At 49.0% G+C, this 19,039-nt stretch overlaps 1 protein-coding gene across 2 annotated transcripts; it reads left to right on the forward strand.

Annotated features, from left to right (window-relative positions):
• Positions 1 to 8,280: 8,280 nt before the first annotated feature.
• Positions 8,281 to 11,327, forward strand: CHRAC1 (chromatin accessibility complex subunit 1). 2 transcript variants are annotated; one of them, XM_053896580.1, is made up of 3 exons: positions 8,281 to 8,572; positions 9,870 to 9,996; positions 10,117 to 10,673. In XM_053896580.1, the coding sequence occupies exons 1-3, from the start codon at positions 8,426 to 8,428 to the stop codon at positions 10,179 to 10,181; spliced, it is 339 nt and encodes a 112-aa protein (XP_053752555.1). In that variant the 5' UTR covers positions 8,281 to 8,425; the 3' UTR covers positions 10,182 to 10,673. The 2 variants fall into 2 exon arrangements, with proteins under 2 accessions (XP_053752555.1, XP_019315300.1); XM_019459755.2 differs by lacking the exon at positions 10,117 to 10,673 and adding an exon at positions 10,680 to 11,327 and having other exon boundaries at positions 8,318 to 8,572.
• The last annotated feature ends 7,712 nt before the right edge of the window (positions 11,328 to 19,039 follow it).

Below are 19,039 nucleotides of genomic sequence, written 5' to 3' on the forward strand. Positions count from 1 at the left end.
GCCCCTCCCCTGCTTGTGCTCTGTCTCTCTCTCTCTCAAAAATAAACATTAAATAAATAAATAAAATAATTTTTTTTAAAGTTAAAAAACATTTCAAGAATAAAAAAAAGAAAGGTGCAGTTTCAAGGTGACTGGGTTGGCTCAGTTGGTTGAGTGTCTCTCTCTTTTTTTTTTTTTAAATGTTTATCGATTTTTGAGAAAGAGAGTGCAAGTGGGGGAGGGGAAGTGGGAGAGGGGGGCAGAGGATCCAAAACGGGCTCTGCAGTAACAGCAGTGAGCCCAATGTAGGGCTCGAACCCACGAACCGTGAGATCATGACCCAAGCCGAAGTCAGACACTTAACTGAGCCCCCCAGGCACCCCGGCTGTCTGGCTCTTGATCTCCGCTTACGTCTTGATCTCAGGAAGTCCAGCTTTGGGCCACACACTGGGCACGAAGCCTGCTTTAAATACACACATACATAAGAAAATAGAAGGTACAGAGTTTCAGTTTGGGAGGACAGAAGAGTTCTGGAGACAGACAGATGGTGGTGACTCAGTGTGGATACGCTTCATGCCGCTGAGCCACACATTTAAAAACAGCTTCAGCGGTAAATTTTAAATCAATTTTTTAAGTAAACTCTACCCCCAACGTGGGGCTCGAACTCACAACTTCGATGTCAAGAGTCGCATGCTCTACTACTGACTGAGCCAGCCTGGTGTCCCTTCGATGGTACATTTTATTACGCAACATCTTTTTTTTTTTTTTTAATGTTTATTTATTTTTGAGAGAGCGAGAGCGAGCAGGGGAAGGGCAGAGAGAGAGAGAGGGAGAGAGAGAGAGAATCCCAAGCAGGTTCTGAGCTGTCAGCACAGAGCCCGCTGCAGGGCTCGAACTCACAAATGGTGAGATCATGACCTGAGCTGAAATCAAGAGTCAGACGCTTAGCCGACTGAGCCACCCGGGCGCCCCTCAGTTGTGGTATCTTGCCATGACAAGTTTTCGTGCTGAAAACCCTCCAGTGACTCCCCACACCGCATCATGGGCCGCCAGACTCCGTGCAGTCTGGCTCCTACCAATCCCTGCCCTTGGCCCAGACTGTTCCCGCAGCCCCTGCCCCCCACAGGAAGATCAGCGCAGCTTTGCAAGCCGTCGCCTGTTGGCAGCCATGACAATGGGGGGCTCCGGTTTGCCCCTCATTATCCCTGTATTCAAGCCATTATCTGTAATGACAGCCTGGCATAATTATGTTTTTACAATTTGTGTAATTACATTCTACCCAGTGAAATAATCATTATTATCATTAAACATTTATCAAGCACTTCTAGCCGTTCAAAGCTAGTAAGAGGTGGCCTCAGCTCTCACAGATCTTTCCTAATCCTGCCGCAAATTCTTTTCAGCTGAGGCTGTTCTTCCTTCTTGGGGAACAGGGAACTTCCGTGTGTTTTTTGCCTGGGGCTCTACAGGCATGAGCTCACATTGGTTTCTCAATGATGCCGGGGAACAGAGGCTATGATCCTTACTTTACAGACGAGGGGACAGAATCAGGAGAAGCCAGGAAGAGCAGAGGTGAGACTCAGATTTAAGCCTTTCTGACAGCAATGCCTTAACCACTCTTCTTATGCAATATAGTTTGGCTCCTTAGGATGGGCTACCTGCCCCCCAACCCCGGTCCCCCGACCCGTCTTATTTACAATATACGTGCCAGATAGTGTGCTAGGCTTAGTGGGAGAAACATACCAGCAAACAGATCACTCTAAAACAGTGTCCTAAGCCTGGGCTCACACTCAAAGGCCGGGGCCAAGCTGATGGTGGAAGTAAACACGCAGGTGATGATAGAGGGTGATGGGCTCTGTGGCAGACCCCAGGGCACATGACTCCTAGAGAGGACAACTGATCTTGCCATGAGGCCGTGTGGGATCAGGGTTGCCTCACTTTCTCACTCTTTTAGATTTGTAAGTGACATCTCCAGAAATTTAAATGTCGGTAACTTTGGCACACACTGGTTATTGTCTAACCTACAACCAGTCCTGGTCTTAAGACTCCCCTCCCACCCACCTCAATTTTTCAGTAGGGATTACTTATCCTTTGATCACAGGGAGACAGCCTCAGGGACTAAATCCTAATTGGTTCAAAGCAGTCGGACTGGTCTCATTCCTTTTGGTGATTGCTCTCAGGGTGAGCTAATGACCCAATTCTGACCAGGAGAGTTAAGGGAATGAGTGCTGAGATCATCCCCTCCTGGTAAAAAGACAGTCCTGGGACCTAATGAGCAAAGAGCCTTTGGCCTCTCGCCCTTCTCCCTTGTTCCCGTCTAACGCGGTCATGACCTCTGGACCAGCAGCAGCCATTTTGGAACCATGAGGCAAGAAACAACGAAGCCTGAAACCAACGTGCCAAGAGGGACACGGCAGAAGGACACAAAGATCCGGTGGCTGGTAAAAGACAACAAGTGATGTGTCCAAGCGTGGCATCTTGTCACTTGTTCATTCACGGCCTCCTGTGCGGAAGGAAGGGGAGCATCCCACAGGCCACATGCCCCTCACGGCTCTTCCAACTCTGAGTGCATCTACAAACCTCTTCCCCAGACTTTTTTGTCTTGAAGTCTCCAATCTTGTCCTGTCCGTGTTCCTGGGCCCCCAAACGGTGGTGAACTACTACCCCTGAATGGCTGTCGGTCCTGTGCCCCTGGCTTTCTGTCCATCCCGGCAGTGGGCCTCTGGGAGGACCCCCGCTCACCTCCACCTTTCTGGCACGCTCGCGTGAGGCGTCACGGCACTCCCGTCCCCGTGGTGTCTGCGTTATTTACAGAGCAATCTGTTCACGGGCTCTGTTTTTCTTCTGAGACCACAGCTGTGGGGAGTGGGCAGAGAGAGGAGGGAGGGGTGTGCCCTGGGAGTCTAAGCCACCCGCTCAGGTGACTTCCTTGTGCTCCCGGGACGTGCTCGGGGTTGATACACCTCGACTTCCCCTGGACAGTGGGGCTCACATCACACCCACCTCAGGTCACACACTCACTTGGGGTCTCATAATCTGGCACTTCGCCTCTACCAGTGTCCAGGGGCAAAACTCTAAAGCTGTTTCTCAAAAGGAGAATAGTTATTTGTAGAAGATACAGTTTTGCTCCAAACCCCTTGGAGGCTGTGCTGTGCCTGTTATGGGGGCCTGCCCAACACCCCACCCCAGATCTGTGGGGTTACCTGGTGCACGGGTCACAGAAGCACACGCAGAAGTGCTTCACGGTCTCTAAGAGTCACAGTGGCCCCCCACCCCCACCCCGTGCAGGACACGCCAAGTCTCACCCCAACGATTTAGCAAAGCAAACCGATCGAGCCTCTCCCAGCTGTCGGCAGGACAGAACCCCTGAACCCTAGTAAGTCAGCTACATTGGAGAGTTCAGCCCAACCCAACATAACGCTCTGCCCTCCTGGACTGACACCATTAGGGGCCGTGCCTCATGCACCCCCAAAACGTATGCTGATAAAAACGCTTATGTGCCCCAACTCTTTTATCGTGTGAACATCTCCTGCATCGGATTGGGCCGTTGTGGCCCTGGAGCATGTTGGGATCGGACTCCGACTGTGGAGTGGAGGTAATGAGGGGCCAGTTGTGGGAAGACTCCCCTGGCCAGGGAAGCACCTCGACGAAGCTCATTAACAGGACTCTGAAGCCATCAAAGACTGGTCTCCTCAGGCAGGGGGCCATTTCCCAGAGGGACGAGGGTCGAAGGTAGCCTTGGCCCCCCCAACTGTCCCTACTGACCTCAGGACCCTGTTCTTCCCAGTCAACTGCCTAACTTCACAGGAAAGATCTGGTGAGGCTGTGAATTCAAATCAGGTAGTAATTCTGCCTCAGAAAGAATCAAAGGTGGGTCTGACCCTTAGCCCTACGAGCCCCGAGGCTAAGGAAGATAAGGAATCTTAGGGCCACCACGGGAGCTACTTCTCTGGTCAGGCGTGGTCGGACAGTCAAAAGCCCCCAGCACCAGTTTTCCCGAACGCTCTCCAGGGCAGTCGGGAGCCAGCCTGTCCCACGAGACTCCATTTCCACCATGAGGGTCACCTGTGGCCCCTTGTCTTCAAGGAGCACTCCACCGAGGCAACAAACAACAGGCGACAACTAAGTAACTGTTTTCCAGGGCGCGCTGCCAGTGAAGGCATCTCTGTACCAGCACGGTCAATGCAGGTAACGAGCCCTGGATTCCCGCTGTACTCGGTCGGTCTCCTTGGACCGACGTTCAATCAGGAAAGCAGGAACTTCTCTGCGTGTTTCAAACAGACGGGAGTTTAATGCCGAGAACTGCCTCCAAGGGTGACATTAGGGCTGCAGGAGTGTGAGGAAGGTGCTCTGACATCTCAGGGGAAGGAGGCGCAACCCAGAGATCGGGAAGCCGGTGCCGCCCCTGGCTTGGAACCCAGGCTCCCCAGTGAAGTCCCAGGGGTGCCTGGCGAAGATGCTCAAACCACCACCTTCGCGGGAACATTCCCTGTAGCCGCCTGCAGTCCCGCCTGCTGCCAGCACTCTGGTACAAGCAGGGTGGGACTTCCTCCTTCCTCTCCACTGCACCTCTCACCTGGGCCTCCCACTGGCAGAGTCTGACCAGAGGCCAGCTGGCAGGGGAGGTAACTGCCTTCTAGTGCCTGGGATGCAGACACAGGAGGCAGCAAGAAAGAAGGAAGACTGTGCAGAGGCATCAGAAACGAGGGGCATTAGGGGCGCCTGGCTGGCTCAGTTTGTGGAGCGTGTGACTCTTGATCTCAGGGTTTTAAGTGCAAGCCCCACGTTGGGTGTGGAGATGACTTAAGAATAAAATCTTAGCGCAGAGCCCGAATGCGGGGCTCGAAACCACAAACCATGAGATCATGACCTGAGCAGAAATCGAGTCAGATGCTTAACCGACTGATCCACCCAGGTGCCCCCTGAAGCTTATTTCTTGTTTTAAAACCAGGGTGCACCTTCCCTCTTTTCTGAAGATCTCCTCCTTTGCACCTTTCCTTGTTCCTAACATGATCGATGACCGAATGTCACCTGCAAATTCCCTAACCTGAGCTCCTCATCCTCCACTTCCTGAATCCTTCTGGCTCTCCTGATCCCTTCCTCTTCTGTTTTATCTCCTAACACATCCTGCTTTCCAACGTCCCAAGAAAGACAAACCTTACAAAAAGCAATAACCAGGGACGCCTGGGTGGCTTAGTCGGTTGAGCATTCAACTTCAGCTCAGGTCATGATCTTGTGGTTCGTGGGTTCGAGCCCCACATCAGACTCTGTGCTGACAGCTCGGAGCCTGGAGCCTGCTTTGGATTCTGTGTCTCCCTCTCTCTCTGCCCCTCTCCCACTTGTGCTCTGTCTCTGTCTCAAAAATAAAAACACACTAAAAAAAAAAAAAGCAATAACCATCTAGAGAAACAAAACGTCTAGGAACTTCAAAATACATCAGCAGTACAGCGTGCCCTCTGTGTGGACCGAAGGACTCCACCGTGTAGTGGGTGTTTGTTGGGTAGTTTCTGGCTCACCTTGGCAATGTCAACCACTTCCGGAGGAACGGAGCTCCCTGGAGTAAGAGCCGAGTCCTGAGGCTGGAGCGGGGCCTCCTCTCGGCCCGGCACCGGGCACGCTGTCACTTCGCCATCACTTGGCAACCGGGCTGGCCTTTTATGTTGGGTCTGCTCTCACCCCCCAACTCTCAGGGCTTCCAGAATGAGAGCCACAGGTCTCACCTGCCTGCCCGAGCGGGTCCCACGTCTCCCACACCGTCTCGCTCACTAAGCTCCAACCACACTGGCCTTTCAGTTCCTCCATTTTGCCAAGGGATCTTCCTCCTCGGGTGTCCTTCCCGCAGGCTGTCCTGTTGGGGGGGCTCATTTTGCCCCAGCCCTTCTGCACTGCTGGCTGTTCCCTTCTCTTCACACGGAGCAGAGACTCGCTTCTGAAAGGCTACCTGCCACTCACACGGGTTTCTCCAGAGCACTTACCATAGGAGAGGTTCCTATTTTTTTTTCTGTCTCCTTTGTACTTGAAAGCAAGCTCTGGGAGAGCCGGGACCAGAGCTGTCTGCTCACTGGCTGCCCCTCCGTGTCTAGCAGTGCCTGGCATGTATTTGGACCAAGACCTGAGGTGACAGTGGTGAAGACAACATCCTTGTATCCTCGACCTTCACCTTCTAAGTCCGTAGCACATAGCAGGTGCTGAAATTACTGGGTCATTATGGCTGAAGGCAGATGCGAAAACTTTCCTAATACCACTAAGATCAGTAATCTGGAACATCTGTGATACCTGGTCTCGGGTCCCCTCTATGGGAAGGACAAAGAGCAGTTTTCAAAATTTACTAAACTCGTAGAAACATGCTGTAAGTTTTATATTTCGTGATCACTACCTAAGTGATGAACAGCCCTGAAGTCAGAAAGGTGAAACAACATGTGCTTTGAATTTCCTAGACTGTTTGTTTGTAGGTGAACTTTTTTAAAAGTAGGCTCCACGCCCAGCCTCACGTGAGGCCTCAACTCACAACCCCGAGGCCAAGAGCCGCATCCTCCGCAACCGAGCCAGCCACGCGCTCCTTTTTATATGAACTTTGAAATCAAAGTTGATTTGGGGTGAAAAGGCCTCGCAGCAGGAACACTGAAACCTTACACGGTAATTTAGACTTTTGGAGGATGCTTTCTAGTTCACAACGGCCTTTCTCATTCCATCCCCTTTGCTGCTCAGGGCTGACCCGAGAGGGAGGTGGTGCCGGGTGGAATATCACTGTCAGGGCGCGGAACTTAACGCCAGGCGCTTCCACGGACCCCGTGGTTCAGCAGTGGGGTCACACTGCTAGTGAGTGGTAAGACACTCATCCTATTCGACTTCCCAGCCGTTTTCTACCCAGTTGACCAGTTTCTCCTTTCAGAAACGCCTTTTCTTTTAGTTTATTTATTTTGAGAGAAAGAGCACGCACGCGAGCATGAGTGGGGAGGGGCAGAGAGTATCCCAAGCAGGCTCCGTGCTGTCAGCGCAGAGCCTGACGTAGGGCTTGAACTCATGAACCGTGCGATCGTGACCTGAGCTGAAGTCCAGAGTTGATGGTGAACCGACTGAGCCACCCAGGCACCCTCTGAACTGGCTTTCTGGACACCCAATCTCTTGGGTTTTCTCCTATTTAATGGCCACTTTTTCCCAGTCTGCTTTGCTGGATTTTCCTTCTTTCCTCCATGTTGAAATGTTGGGAGCACCCTAGGCTGGAGTCCTTAGATCCTTCCGCTCTATCTACGCCCTCCTCCTAAATATGTTCATTCAAGTTCACGGTTTTAACTACCACCCAGACAGTGCTGGTTTCTAAGTTAACTGCTCCGGCCTCAACTCCAGGCTTCAATGTCGAATTATCCGCTCAACACCGCCACTAGTGTTTCACAGGCAACTGGAACTTTAACTTGCTCCAAAGCAAACCTCTTGGCCAAAGTTGCTCCTCTGGCAGTGTTCCCCGTTCTGGAACATGGCATCACCATTCTTTGGCTCCACATCTCACTGGCAGGTCCTGCTGGCTGTCTTCATATTAGATCCCAAACCTACTCCTTGCCACCACCTCACTCTAGTCCAACCCACCATGGTCTTTGTCCCAGCAGCAGCCTTCCTACTTCTGTCCTGTTCTTTGTAAAATTAAGGGGGACCTCCTAACTCTTCCCAGGGCCTCCGGATTCGTTCAGGTGGACAGAATTCCATGATCTACAAAGCCCTGCCCGATCTGGCCCCGGGCTGCCTCCTGCTATTCTTTTCTCAGCTCACTTCACCTCAGTCACACTGGCACCTTATTCATCACCTCCAATCACCTTCTACTTGGTCTCTTTGCTTCCGCCCTTACAACTAACTACTCCTGGGCTAGTCAACAGTCCGCAGCCAGAGGGATCCTGTTAACACTTGAGACTTATCCCATCACCCCTCTGACACCTTTCACCCCCTTCCCATTTTTTGCTGGAATAAAAGCCCCTGGCTGCCCGCTCAGTCCAACTGCAGCACATCGGCCCCTCTGAGCTTCCCCGACCGGCTCCGGCCTCGGGGCCTCCACGTGTGTTGTTCCTCCTCCCAGGAAGGTGCGCTCTCTCCCCAGCTCTGAAGACGGTACCCCGTCCCCGTGTCTCCGAGGGCCGCTGCGGCCAACAGCCGCGCCGAGCTCCCTGGCCGTCCCCGTCCGCCGCGCCCCAGGTCCGCACCGCGCGGGCAACTGGCGGGAAGCCCCGCTCGCGGCCCTGGGCGGCACCGCCCCGCCGGCTGCCTTTCCGCCCGCTCCGCGCGGCATCTCGGGGTTTGTAGTTCTGCCCCGGAAGGGCGGCTGCCGGCCCCCGAGGCCGCGCCTCCCCGACACTACAACTCCCACGGGGCAGCGGGCCTCCGCTCCCGCACCCGCCAGGCCGGCAGGCCGCCTGCCTCGCTCGCGGCGGGTCCGGCGGCCGCCGCGGGGAGGGGCGCGAAGATGGCGGACGCGGTCGCGGGCAGGGACAGGTGCGGGGAGCAGCGGCTCGTGTCGCTGCCGCTGTCCCGCATCCGGGTCATCATGAAGAGCTCGCCCGAGGTGTCCAGCATCAACCAGGAGGCGCTGGTGCTCACGGCCAAAGCCACGGTGAGGCGGGCCGCGCGGGGAGGAGGGAGCGGCTGGGGGGGGGGGGCGACCGGAACCGTCGGGCCCCGCCCCGCGGCGCTGCCGGTGCCGCCCCCCCCGCCCCTCGCGGGCTCGCGGCGCGCGCGCCCTCGGCGTCGCGCCCTGTCCCCTCCCTCGCAGCGCGCGCCCCAGCGCCCGGCGCCCTCGCGCCCACCGCCCCGCCCACCGCGCCGCTCCCGTCCTGCCTCGCGCGCCTTTCGCCTACCGCGCGACTCCCGCCGTTCCCCGCGCGCCGCTCCCGACTTCCCCTGCGCGAGGCCCCGGGTGGTGGCGCTGGCTGACGCGACCTGACGCGTGCCTCCTGTGGCGTCTTCTCCACGCGCATCACCGCACTCCGGGCCCCCAAACCTTCCGTTCTTCCGCTTCCGCCCTGTTCGTGGTTTTCGGGCCCCGGTTCCTCAGGGTGCAGTGAGAGGGTTCTGGAGGTACAGCCCGACGACGCACGCACCTTGTCCGCGCAGCGAGGCTGGACCTCCCCCGGCCACAACCAGCCTCCGTTCCCAGCCCGTGGTGCCAGCGCCGTTCTAGGTGCAGGTGGCTCAGGGTCTCTTTGGATTTGGTGTGGACAGTAGCGCCCCAGCACCCTTTGTGTTACCCGTGCTTAAGCCTGTCTTGGACCGCGCAGCCCCTCGGGTCTCAGTGCGGTGTCCCTGCAGGGTGCTGGGGCAGAGCTGAGACCTTCTGCCCGCCTGATCCCGGAGCCCAGGGGGGTAGTCGTCCGATCAGCACGTGGTGCTGGGATACTTAGATGCCCTGTGCACTTTCATTCCTTACCCACCAACCTAGAGGGAGGGGAAGAGAGAGGCTCCGTCCAGGTTGTTGATTTGCGGAAGGTGTTTGGGCAAAATGGGAAAGGTGGTCAACTCTCAGCTTCCGGCTGTTTGACTATTATAGTCGTACGCCACCACCTTAGACGCTGTATTTTAAAAATGTGTTCCTGAGTCAAAGAGAATTTTTGAATGGTCCTTTGCTCCTTAAACCAGCCCATAGTTTTCACATAATTATAATCCACCGTTGAATTAAAAAAAATTTCCCTGAGTTAGAAATCTAAAATAACTTTAGGGAAATGCCTGCTTCCCCGCCAACTTTGATACACCGTTGCCTTCTTTCTGACCCATTTCTCCTTTCCCCGGTAGTTTTCTGTAATTTGAGAAACCCAGGTAATCCGCAGTCATCTAAACAATGTAATTTTAAAAATTAAGTTCTGCGGTAAATTTTCAGGGCATACTTTTCATTTCACTTTTTCATTTTGTTTTAGGAACTCTTTGTTCAGTATCTAGCCACCTATTCCTACAGACATGGCAATGGAAAAGAAAGGAAAGCACTCACTTACAGTGATTTATCAAATACTGCAGAGGAATCGGAAACTTTTCAGTTTCTTGCAGGTACTTAGCTTTTGAAACATTCTGGTTAAAACAGATGTAGTAATTTACAGCTTTTTTTCCCCCTGCTTTCACTGAAATAGACTTTTTTTTTTTTTTTTTTTTTTTTGCTGCTTTCTCCAGGTGCCAAAGTTTACCATGACCTGGCACAGGAAGACATTATTAGTTTTGTCAGAGTATGTTTGTAATGTGGTTCACCTAGAATGATAGTGAAGTCAACAACCTGCACAAGGATGTTTGGCTGGCTGGGTGGCTGGGGGAGCCTGGCTGACTCCTTACCACTGAAGGGAGGACTCTGGGCTGGTCTGCTCGGCCCCAGAAACAGAGAAACTCGTAGTTGTTGTTGCGGAACAAGCTGTGTGGGCCACAGCTAAAAAAAGAGCTTTAATCTATTCCCCCCGGGGCCCGCCGGCCTGTCTCAGGTGGGTAGGACAGGGTTGCTCCCAGTCGTTACCAGCACACAGGAGCCCATGGTTTGCAGTCCGTGGAAAGGAAACAGGTCTCTGGCGTTAGTCAGGAGGCAGTGCTGGTTTCCTGCGCTGTCACCCAGAGGCAGGGTCGGAATTCTGTCGTGTTTTGGAACCTGTTCTAGAGTTCAAAGCAGGGACTTGCACATTTTGAAATTTGCATTGCTGTGTTCATGGTCTGCCAAAACCAATTGCTGATGTTAGCTTTATATTTTTAAGATATATTACCAAAGAAGATTTTAGCTAGTAAATATCTGAAAATGCTTAAAGAGAAGAGGGAAGAGGACGAGGAGAATGACACGGATGATGGAAGTAATGGGGACGAAGCAGAGTCCTAAACCCAAAGTCAGCCTGCGGAGCGCCCTCCTGGATTAGCACCATTGCTTTGGAGTGAGCACAGCACCACGTGACTTTAGACTCTTCAGTTGTCAGAGACTTCAAGTACATTGTATGCCCTCCTGGCTGCCTCAGGGCACCTGATGTGCCCACGCCATAGATGGCCAACAGGAAAGGAACCCAGACAGCAGCCTTTCCCTGAGGGGCGCACGCTGCAGGCCTGGGGCAGGGCGTACCAAGAAAGCTGCCTATGCAGTCGGGCACGCCTGGTTCATCTGCTGCGGGTAAGCTGTAGAGGCAGACAAGTTGGCTTAACTTTTTAATTTACAGAGTAATTTTAAAGAGCTTCTAAATATCAGTTGTGTAAATTCATAGATGACTATTTGGAAATTAGTTCTTGTAAACAACTAGCTGTAGTTTGAGCTAAAAATATAGTTTATGGGTAGTATGTTCCGTTTGAAAATTTGACGATTTGTCTTAAATACTGCATTTTTATTAACTGAAAAATAAATTTCTTTATTAGAAGCTGTACATAGTTTAATAGTAAATGCTTTGTGGAACTAGATTTAGAGCCCTCTGTTGTTCTCATGCCTTGCTTGTTACCTGAGACGTATGCGAAATTTAAAAAGAAGCATTTCTGGGATGCCTGCGTGGCTCGGTTGGGTGTCCAACTTCAGCTCAGGTCATGATCTCATGGTTTGTGGGTTTCAGCCCCGCGTGTGGCACACACTGGCAGTGCAGAGCCTGCTTGGGATTCCCTCTCTCCCCCTCTCTCTCTGCTCCTCCCCCTCTCTCTCTCTGCTCCTCCCCCACTTGTGCACATGTTCTCTCTCCCGAAATAAATAAACTTTAAAAAATAAATCAAAAGCATTTCTAACACTTTTATTCCCAGAGAAAAAAAATCTCGTTAATATTGTTTGTATTTGATTTAATTATCTCTGCAAAGGCATTTAAAAATTTTTTAATATTTATTTATTTTTGAGAGGCCGGGGGTAGGGGACACAGAGAGAGGGAGATGCAGAACCTGAAACAGGCTCCAAGCCCTGAGCTGTCAGCACAGAGCCCGACGTGGGGCTCGAACTCAGACTGTGAGATCATGACCTGAGCTGATGTCGGACGCTTAACTGACTGAGCCACACAGGCGCCCCATTTCCTAAAAACATTTTAAAATACTGTGTATATTGAAAATCTTAAAAAAAAGAAAACTCTCCTTTTATTGTTCATTACACACAAAGTAATTGTTTTTATTGTTCATGAGAAAACCATAAGCTCTATTTGTTTTTTTTTTGACAGTAGGGTAAATTTTTGGCTGTCTCTTGTCTCTCTTTTTTAAAGAATTGAGTTAAAGTTTACATCCAGTAAAGTCATCCTTTAACATCTGATGTGTTGGTTATGTAAGTAATCAATATGTAGGACAGTTCTATCCCCCCAAATACTCTTCTGTACGCTCAGAGCCCCGTTCACTTACCCTCCGGTAACTACTGATGTTTTCTGTTCCTCTTGTTTTTAAAATTGGTTTAAAATTAAAAAAAAATTTTTTTTAATGTTTATTATTTTTGAGAGAGACAGATAGCATGAGGTGGGGAGGGGTAGAGAGAGGGAGACACAGAATCCGAAGCAGGCTCCAGGCTCTGAACTGTCAGCACAGAGCCTGATGCGGGGCTGAACCCACGAACCATGAGATCTTGACTTGAGCCGAAGTCAGACGCTTAACCGATAGGGGCAACTGGGTGGCTCAATTTAAAAAAAAAAAAATTTTTTTTTAAATGTTTATTTTTGTCAGAGAGAGAGAGAGACAGCACGAGTGGGGGAGGGGCAGAGACAGAGAGGGAGACACAGAATCTGAAGCAGGCTCCAGGCTCCAAGCTGTCAGCACAGAGCCCAACACGGGGCTCGAACTCAAAGACTGCGAGATCGTGACCTGAGCCGAAGTCAGACGCTCAACCGACTGAGCCACCCAGGCGCCCCTATTTAAACATTTTTAGAAACCCACATTTTGGTGTACCGTTCTGAGCTTTGACAAACTCAGGGTTGTGTAATCACAAGACATAACAGTTCTGTCATCCTGCAAATTCCCTCATGGTCAGATTCATTCCAGCCCTTTACCTTGGCAACCCCTTGAGCTATCCTTTTTACCCAGAGGAGACAGCAAATTTACTCTGGAAAGGGCCATATAGGAAGTATTTTAGGGGCGCCTGGGGGGCTCAGTTGGTTGTGCGTCCAACTCTTGATTTATACTCAGGTCATGATCCCAGGGTCGTGGGATTCAGCCCTGTGTCAGGTCTGCTTGGGATTCTCACCCTCCCTCTCTGCCTGCCCCCCAGCCCTGCACTCTCTCAAAAACAAAACCAAAACATTTTCAGCTTTGTGGGCTATATAATCTCGTTACCACTGTTGAACTAGGCTATTGTAATATAGGCAACCATATATAATACATAAAGTAATGAGTATGGCCATATTTCAGTGGGACTCCATTTCTGGACTCTGAAATTTGAATCTTGTATAGTTTTCATGGGTCATGAAGTATTATTTTGGTCTTCTTGAAACATTAAAAATGTAAAAACCATTCTTAGCTTATGGGCCATACAGAAACACAGTGGGCTGGCTTTGGTTCACAGACCATGGTTTGCTGACCGGTCTTTCCCATGCCACAGAAACAGAATTCTAGAGTACAGAGCCTGTGAACCCAGCTCTGCCCTGTTAAGCGTAATGCACAGGGTTCATGTTATTGCTGGTCCCACTCCTTATTGCTGTGTAGCCCCCACCCCCGCTAGGGATATACAGTAGTTTCTCCATTCCCCAGGCCAACACATAATTCCCAATTTGGGTTGTTTCCAGCATGATTACAAATAAAGCCCTAGAAACATTTGTGTGCAGGTTTTATGTGAACAGAAGATGTCCCTTTGCTTGAGTGTACACTTGGGAGTGAAATTGTGTATTTAAGTTCATAGGAAACTGCCAAACTTGTGAAGTGCCTGTACCATTTTGGATTCCCATCAGTAGTAAAGGAGTTTCACTTGCTCTGCGTCCTCTGCAAAACTTGGTAGGTTGTTTTTGTTTTTAATTTCAGCCCCTTTAATGGGTATAGGTTTTAATTTGCATTTCACTAATAACTAATGTTGAGCATCTTAGTATTTGCTTATTTACCGTATTTTCTTGGGTAAAGTGTCCAAATTGCCCATCTTTTTATTGGGTTTTCTTTTGTTTGTGTTTTGAGAATGTTATATATTCTGAAAACAAGCCCTTTGCTACATTATGTGATTTGCAAATATTTTCTCCCAATGTGTAGCTTGTCTTTTCCTTGTCTTGACAGCATCTTTCAAAGAGCAGAAATAATGATATCTCTATGAGAAGTTCTTAATTTTGAGGAAGTCCAGTTTATGTTTTTTCTCTGGGGATCATGCTTTTCTGATCATATCTGAAAACTTGTCATCAGACCCAAAGTCACAAAGATGTCTGAGTATCTCTTTAAGTGCCGTGCACGGCCACTAGTATCTGTGCCTTCGGGACACGATGCTGTTTAAGAAATCCCCCAGAAAAATACTCACTGGTTTGTGTTTAACCAGCTGAACATTCTTAACTCATCTAAGCATTTCCGACCCAGTTCAGGGAGCTCTCCTCCTCGGGTCGTGTGCCAGTCTGAGCCAGGAGCCTCCTCCTCACTGGTTTCCTCATCTCTACAGCCTCCTTCCTCTTCCTCTTCCTCTTCTATACTGGTAACAGATTATCAAAACAGATTTGTGAAGATTTTTCTTTTCCTGGTCAGAAATGTTCAAGTAGCTGTCGGGACCCAAGCCTCTTCTAATACTGTGTACATTTCATCGAATCCTCCCATAAACTGTATAGTGTCCGCGTTTCACAAAGGGAATGGGTGGTCAGGTTAAGGCACTAGTGCAGAACATACCTAGGAGGTGGTGGGCATGGGATTCAAATCCCAGACTACTTTCTTTACTGGACCATGCAGCTTAGAAAGGATCGTCTCTCCCCGCCTATGTGGTGTACATTCTTGGCATTCAAGGCCCCAAACACTGATCTTACTCTGCTGTAGATGCTGTAGTTTTCCTACCTTAACCTTCCATTCTTCTTGATGTGGGCTCCCCGTCCTCTGTGGAGCAGAAACACCCTGATCAAGCAGCTTGCTTTTCTGAAATTATTTCCTAATTCATGTAACACTCACCATCATAGGTTTTTAAAATTTTACTTCTTTAGAGAGAAAGCATGTAAATGGGAGAGGGGAGAGGGGGAGAGACAGAGACAGAGAATCCCAAGCAGGCTCTGCACTGTTAGTGGGGAGCCTGACTCTGGGCTTGATCTCATAAGCAAGGGAGGTCACCACCTGAGCCAAAATCAAGGATTGGATGCTTAACCGATGGAGCCTCCCGGGCGCCCCATCATTACAGTTTTAATCCTTAGGTTTTTGTAGTCAGTTCGTGACTATAATGCTTCTGGCCACTCAATAAAGTGAGACTTAAACAGCAAGACTGTAATAAGGTAAGCCCATATCGATTAAGAGATTATAGAGCTCTCATCATTTTCTTACATTCTTCCAGTAGCAGCTAGATGCCCTGGGGCCAGTGGGCACAAAAGTGCTAGGTGGTTTTAGATAGTAAGTCAGTGAGAAGTACAGGGTCCTGGATACGTTAGGCAGGAGGTAGTGGGAAGAACTTCATCTTGATTTTGTCAGGAAAGGGGAAGGAAAAAAAAAAAAAGACTGGGACAAAATACACCAGAAGTTTTAAGAATCCCTATCCGTGTTGTGATTATAAATAATTTAAAATTTTCATCTTTATGTTCATCTGAATTTTTACATTCTCTGTAATTAATACAGTCTTAAAAATCAGAAAATAACAAGAACGAAACCTTGGCCTGCTTTAGCACCAACGTACGTGTATCCTAGGGTTTTCAGCCATTGTTTGGCTTTAAGTCCAGCCCTCCTTTCCCAACAGCATATATTCTTGAGGGTACAGATAGTGGGAGTCACAAACAGCCCACAGCAAGGCCACCAGGGCCTTCAGAGCTGCAGCAGTATGTATAACCGTAGCCTGGTGCAGGGGGTTGTGACGCACCAGGATGAGACACCTGGATGTGGTCAGTTCCGGTTCCCACACAATGTGGATCTCAGGGCTTGCGTTTGCCTGGGGCTTAGTTCTGCGGCTTTTGACCTCATCCTTTCTCATGGCATTTAGAGTAGAAACACCCCAGTCCCCCTAGATACCGCATTTGTTTTTCTAGTTCGTTCCTGTGGCTCTCATCCCCAAACCCGAATTCTCAGGGACTGATGCTTAGCCCTTTTGAGTTTCTGGATACGTTGTTCAAGGAATTGGTCCAATACTTGCAGACTAGGCCTCTGGACGTCCATCACTGGAGGCGTGCTCCCACCTTGGAAACCTGGAATCTTAACACCGTACCGAAGATAGTGCCCAAATAAAATCTGTGAGTAATTGAAAATCTTTGGGAGAGGCAGCTGTAAATATGAGGAATTTTATTTTATTTTTTGCTGACATACTATGAGGCAAAACAAAATTGACACCATACAAAATAACTTTATAAAATATCATTCACATCATATTTTATCAGATTTACAGCATTCTGTGCATGTTAAGGGTTATGTAAGGAGGTGAAAAAACACTATGCCAAACTTTTAGTATTAGTTTATATACACACAGTAAGAAACAAAACAAGTAACTGTTAGGTTTTCCATGAATTTATTGCAAAAATAGTGCAAACTACTTAACCTAGTAAGCTGTAAAACAAACTCGAAAGGACCCAGCTAAGCTTGAACGTGACAATAGATGCTCAGTGTCTCAGCCTTTGGCATTCTTCACCAGTTTGTCTTTCGTCCATCAAGACCACTCCCCACCTGCCGGGTGAGGGTGAGGGCTGGGGATGGAGAGACGCGGAGACTGGCTCTTCCGAGACCAGATCCATCCGGCTGCCGGATGCCAGCGCTTCCTTTAGGATCATGCTACTTACTCAATGGCAATTTTGTGAGGTCTGTGTTGAAGCCATTAAGATGCCAAGATGTTTGAGTCTGACCTTAGAAACAAGTCATCCAACCTCTTGATGACACGGAGAAAAGAATTAAGGAAGCAGCATGAACAGAAAGGACTGGGAACATTATTGTCTGCCTACACACACGGTATCCTTTTTCGCAGGTGCATTTGGGTGAAGTAGCACTAATGGTGGGCGACCTTTGAACCAGATACTGAAGTTGAAAAGACAAAAACAAAGGATCCTGTATCCCGACAAGAGTCACTTTAAAATCCCGTCCAACAGTCTATTGGGGTCCAAAAAGCGTAGATCTAAACAAAATGATAAGAGCAAAACAAAATGCTACATATAAAAGCTAAAGAAACAAAATGCAGCATATTCAGGTTCTTTTTCTTGAGGTACCTATATAAATTTAATCACCTGCCCCAAAGTACTCTTGTTAGGTGAAAGAACAGAATGCTTACTGGTGAGCCAATTGCGGGGCGTTTCTCACCACTGAGAAAGTGCAACGGCGCCGATCTGTATATGCAGCATACCGAAGGATGAGCGACTCTATAAGATAGAGCTCAAGTACTGACCCGGTGGACGCTCAACAAGGAGAACATTTAACTAGAATCGTCCCATTTTTTGGAGATCCTGCAGCAAAAAGCCTCCCAAATCAACTTTCAGAGTTTTGCCACTAAGGAATGTTGGTTCTCTTGTAAAATTCAGAGATCTCTTTAAAATAGTAAAACTATACACTACAGGAAAGATCCCTAATTTTTATTTCTTATTGGTATAAAATCAAATTCTTAAGACTCCAAAATATTGTGTTACCTCCAAACAATTAAGTTAAAAAAGATCACCACAGTAGGAAAAGTCTAGAATTGTAAACTGCCAAATATAAAAGCATGGAAAGTCATCGATCTCCTACCTTACTTTCTCACCTGCCAGAAAGCTTGCCTAACTCAGGGCAACCCCGGGGCTGTTGCTGAATGCAGGCCTCCCCCCACCCCACCACGGCCCACCCCACACTTCAGTGGCTCCCGCACCCCCCTCTTCCTCCGGCTCCCCCCTGGCCACCAACACCTCCACCAGGAGAGACGAAATCGACAACAGTCCATTTGCTGCTTATGAAATAAATGTATAAAATACGCCAGAGGTGGCGGGGGGGGGGGGGGGGGGGGAGGGGCACAGATGGCAAAACCCAAAACAGTTAAGTACGTGGGAGTTGTTTTGGCTGCCCCTTCATTGGCACAGAAAATGAAGAGAGAGCTTTAAGTACATGCATAGAAGAGTTTGGAATTTGTTTGTAAAATGTTAATTTGCTCTTGGACATAATTTTTTTTTTTTTTTTTTTTTTTCTTTTCTTTTCACAAGAGGGCAGTTGGGATTTCAGTTCTACCTTACTTGTTGGCTGGGGGCAACCTATCAAATTCCATGGCCAATTGGGCTTTTCTCCCCACCTGCAATGTAAGAATTTTAATTTCATACTGATTTTTTCAATGCATTAGGATTCAACACAAAAGGCACAAAATAAATAAAAAGATTATTAAATAAACGGAAATTATGATTTCAAGCTTTGTGTGGAGTTATATCTTGCTGTTTGGTTACTTTTTCCAATTTGATTTGACAGACTTAGTAAATAGCACCCAACTGTTTAACTGAGGTAGATCCACATTGTAAAGAAAGCTGGGTCCCCTCCATTTTATGTCTAAGTTTAAGATGCTTTTACAAAAACAAAAATCCAGATAATCCTATGCGGAAGCGATGGCAGGTGGCACTACCTGAAGAAAGCTTAGAACGTGAGCAGGTTCAGTAAGATTCATGCCCAAATCACACTCTCCATTTGCCATAAATAAATCTCAGACTGGAGGGAAAAAAACCAAACATTTAAAAGTAACCCTGAAAAAGTCTCTAGACTTTCAGAATAGGTCATTTTGACTGCCACAGAAATGCACAATGGTCCGTTTTCATCGAGCATTGGCAACGGCCACGCCAGACCAGACAGAGCGAGACAGGGATCTGGATCACCGAAAGTTTCCCTTTGTAACTCCAGAGAAGAGACTGGTTGATTTAGGATATAGCATCTTGATCTGAACAGTTTAAACCCACCCTGCCTAATATTTTTGCATACTCTGAAACTTACAATTTTAACATCTGATTAAGGCTTGATTTAAAGTGGCATTACCACCTCGCGTCATGCAGGCATCGGACATCCTCAAAACACACGGAATGGTAGTGAACAAAAGACAAGGACGTAAGCCTCCGAA

Source organism: Panthera pardus, unplaced genomic scaffold (genome assembly GCF_024362965.1).
Source record: "Panthera pardus isolate Hobbes unplaced genomic scaffold, ASM2436296v1 HiC_scaffold_7, whole genome shotgun sequence".
Taxonomy (NCBI): Eukaryota; Metazoa; Chordata; class Mammalia; order Carnivora; family Felidae; genus Panthera; species Panthera pardus.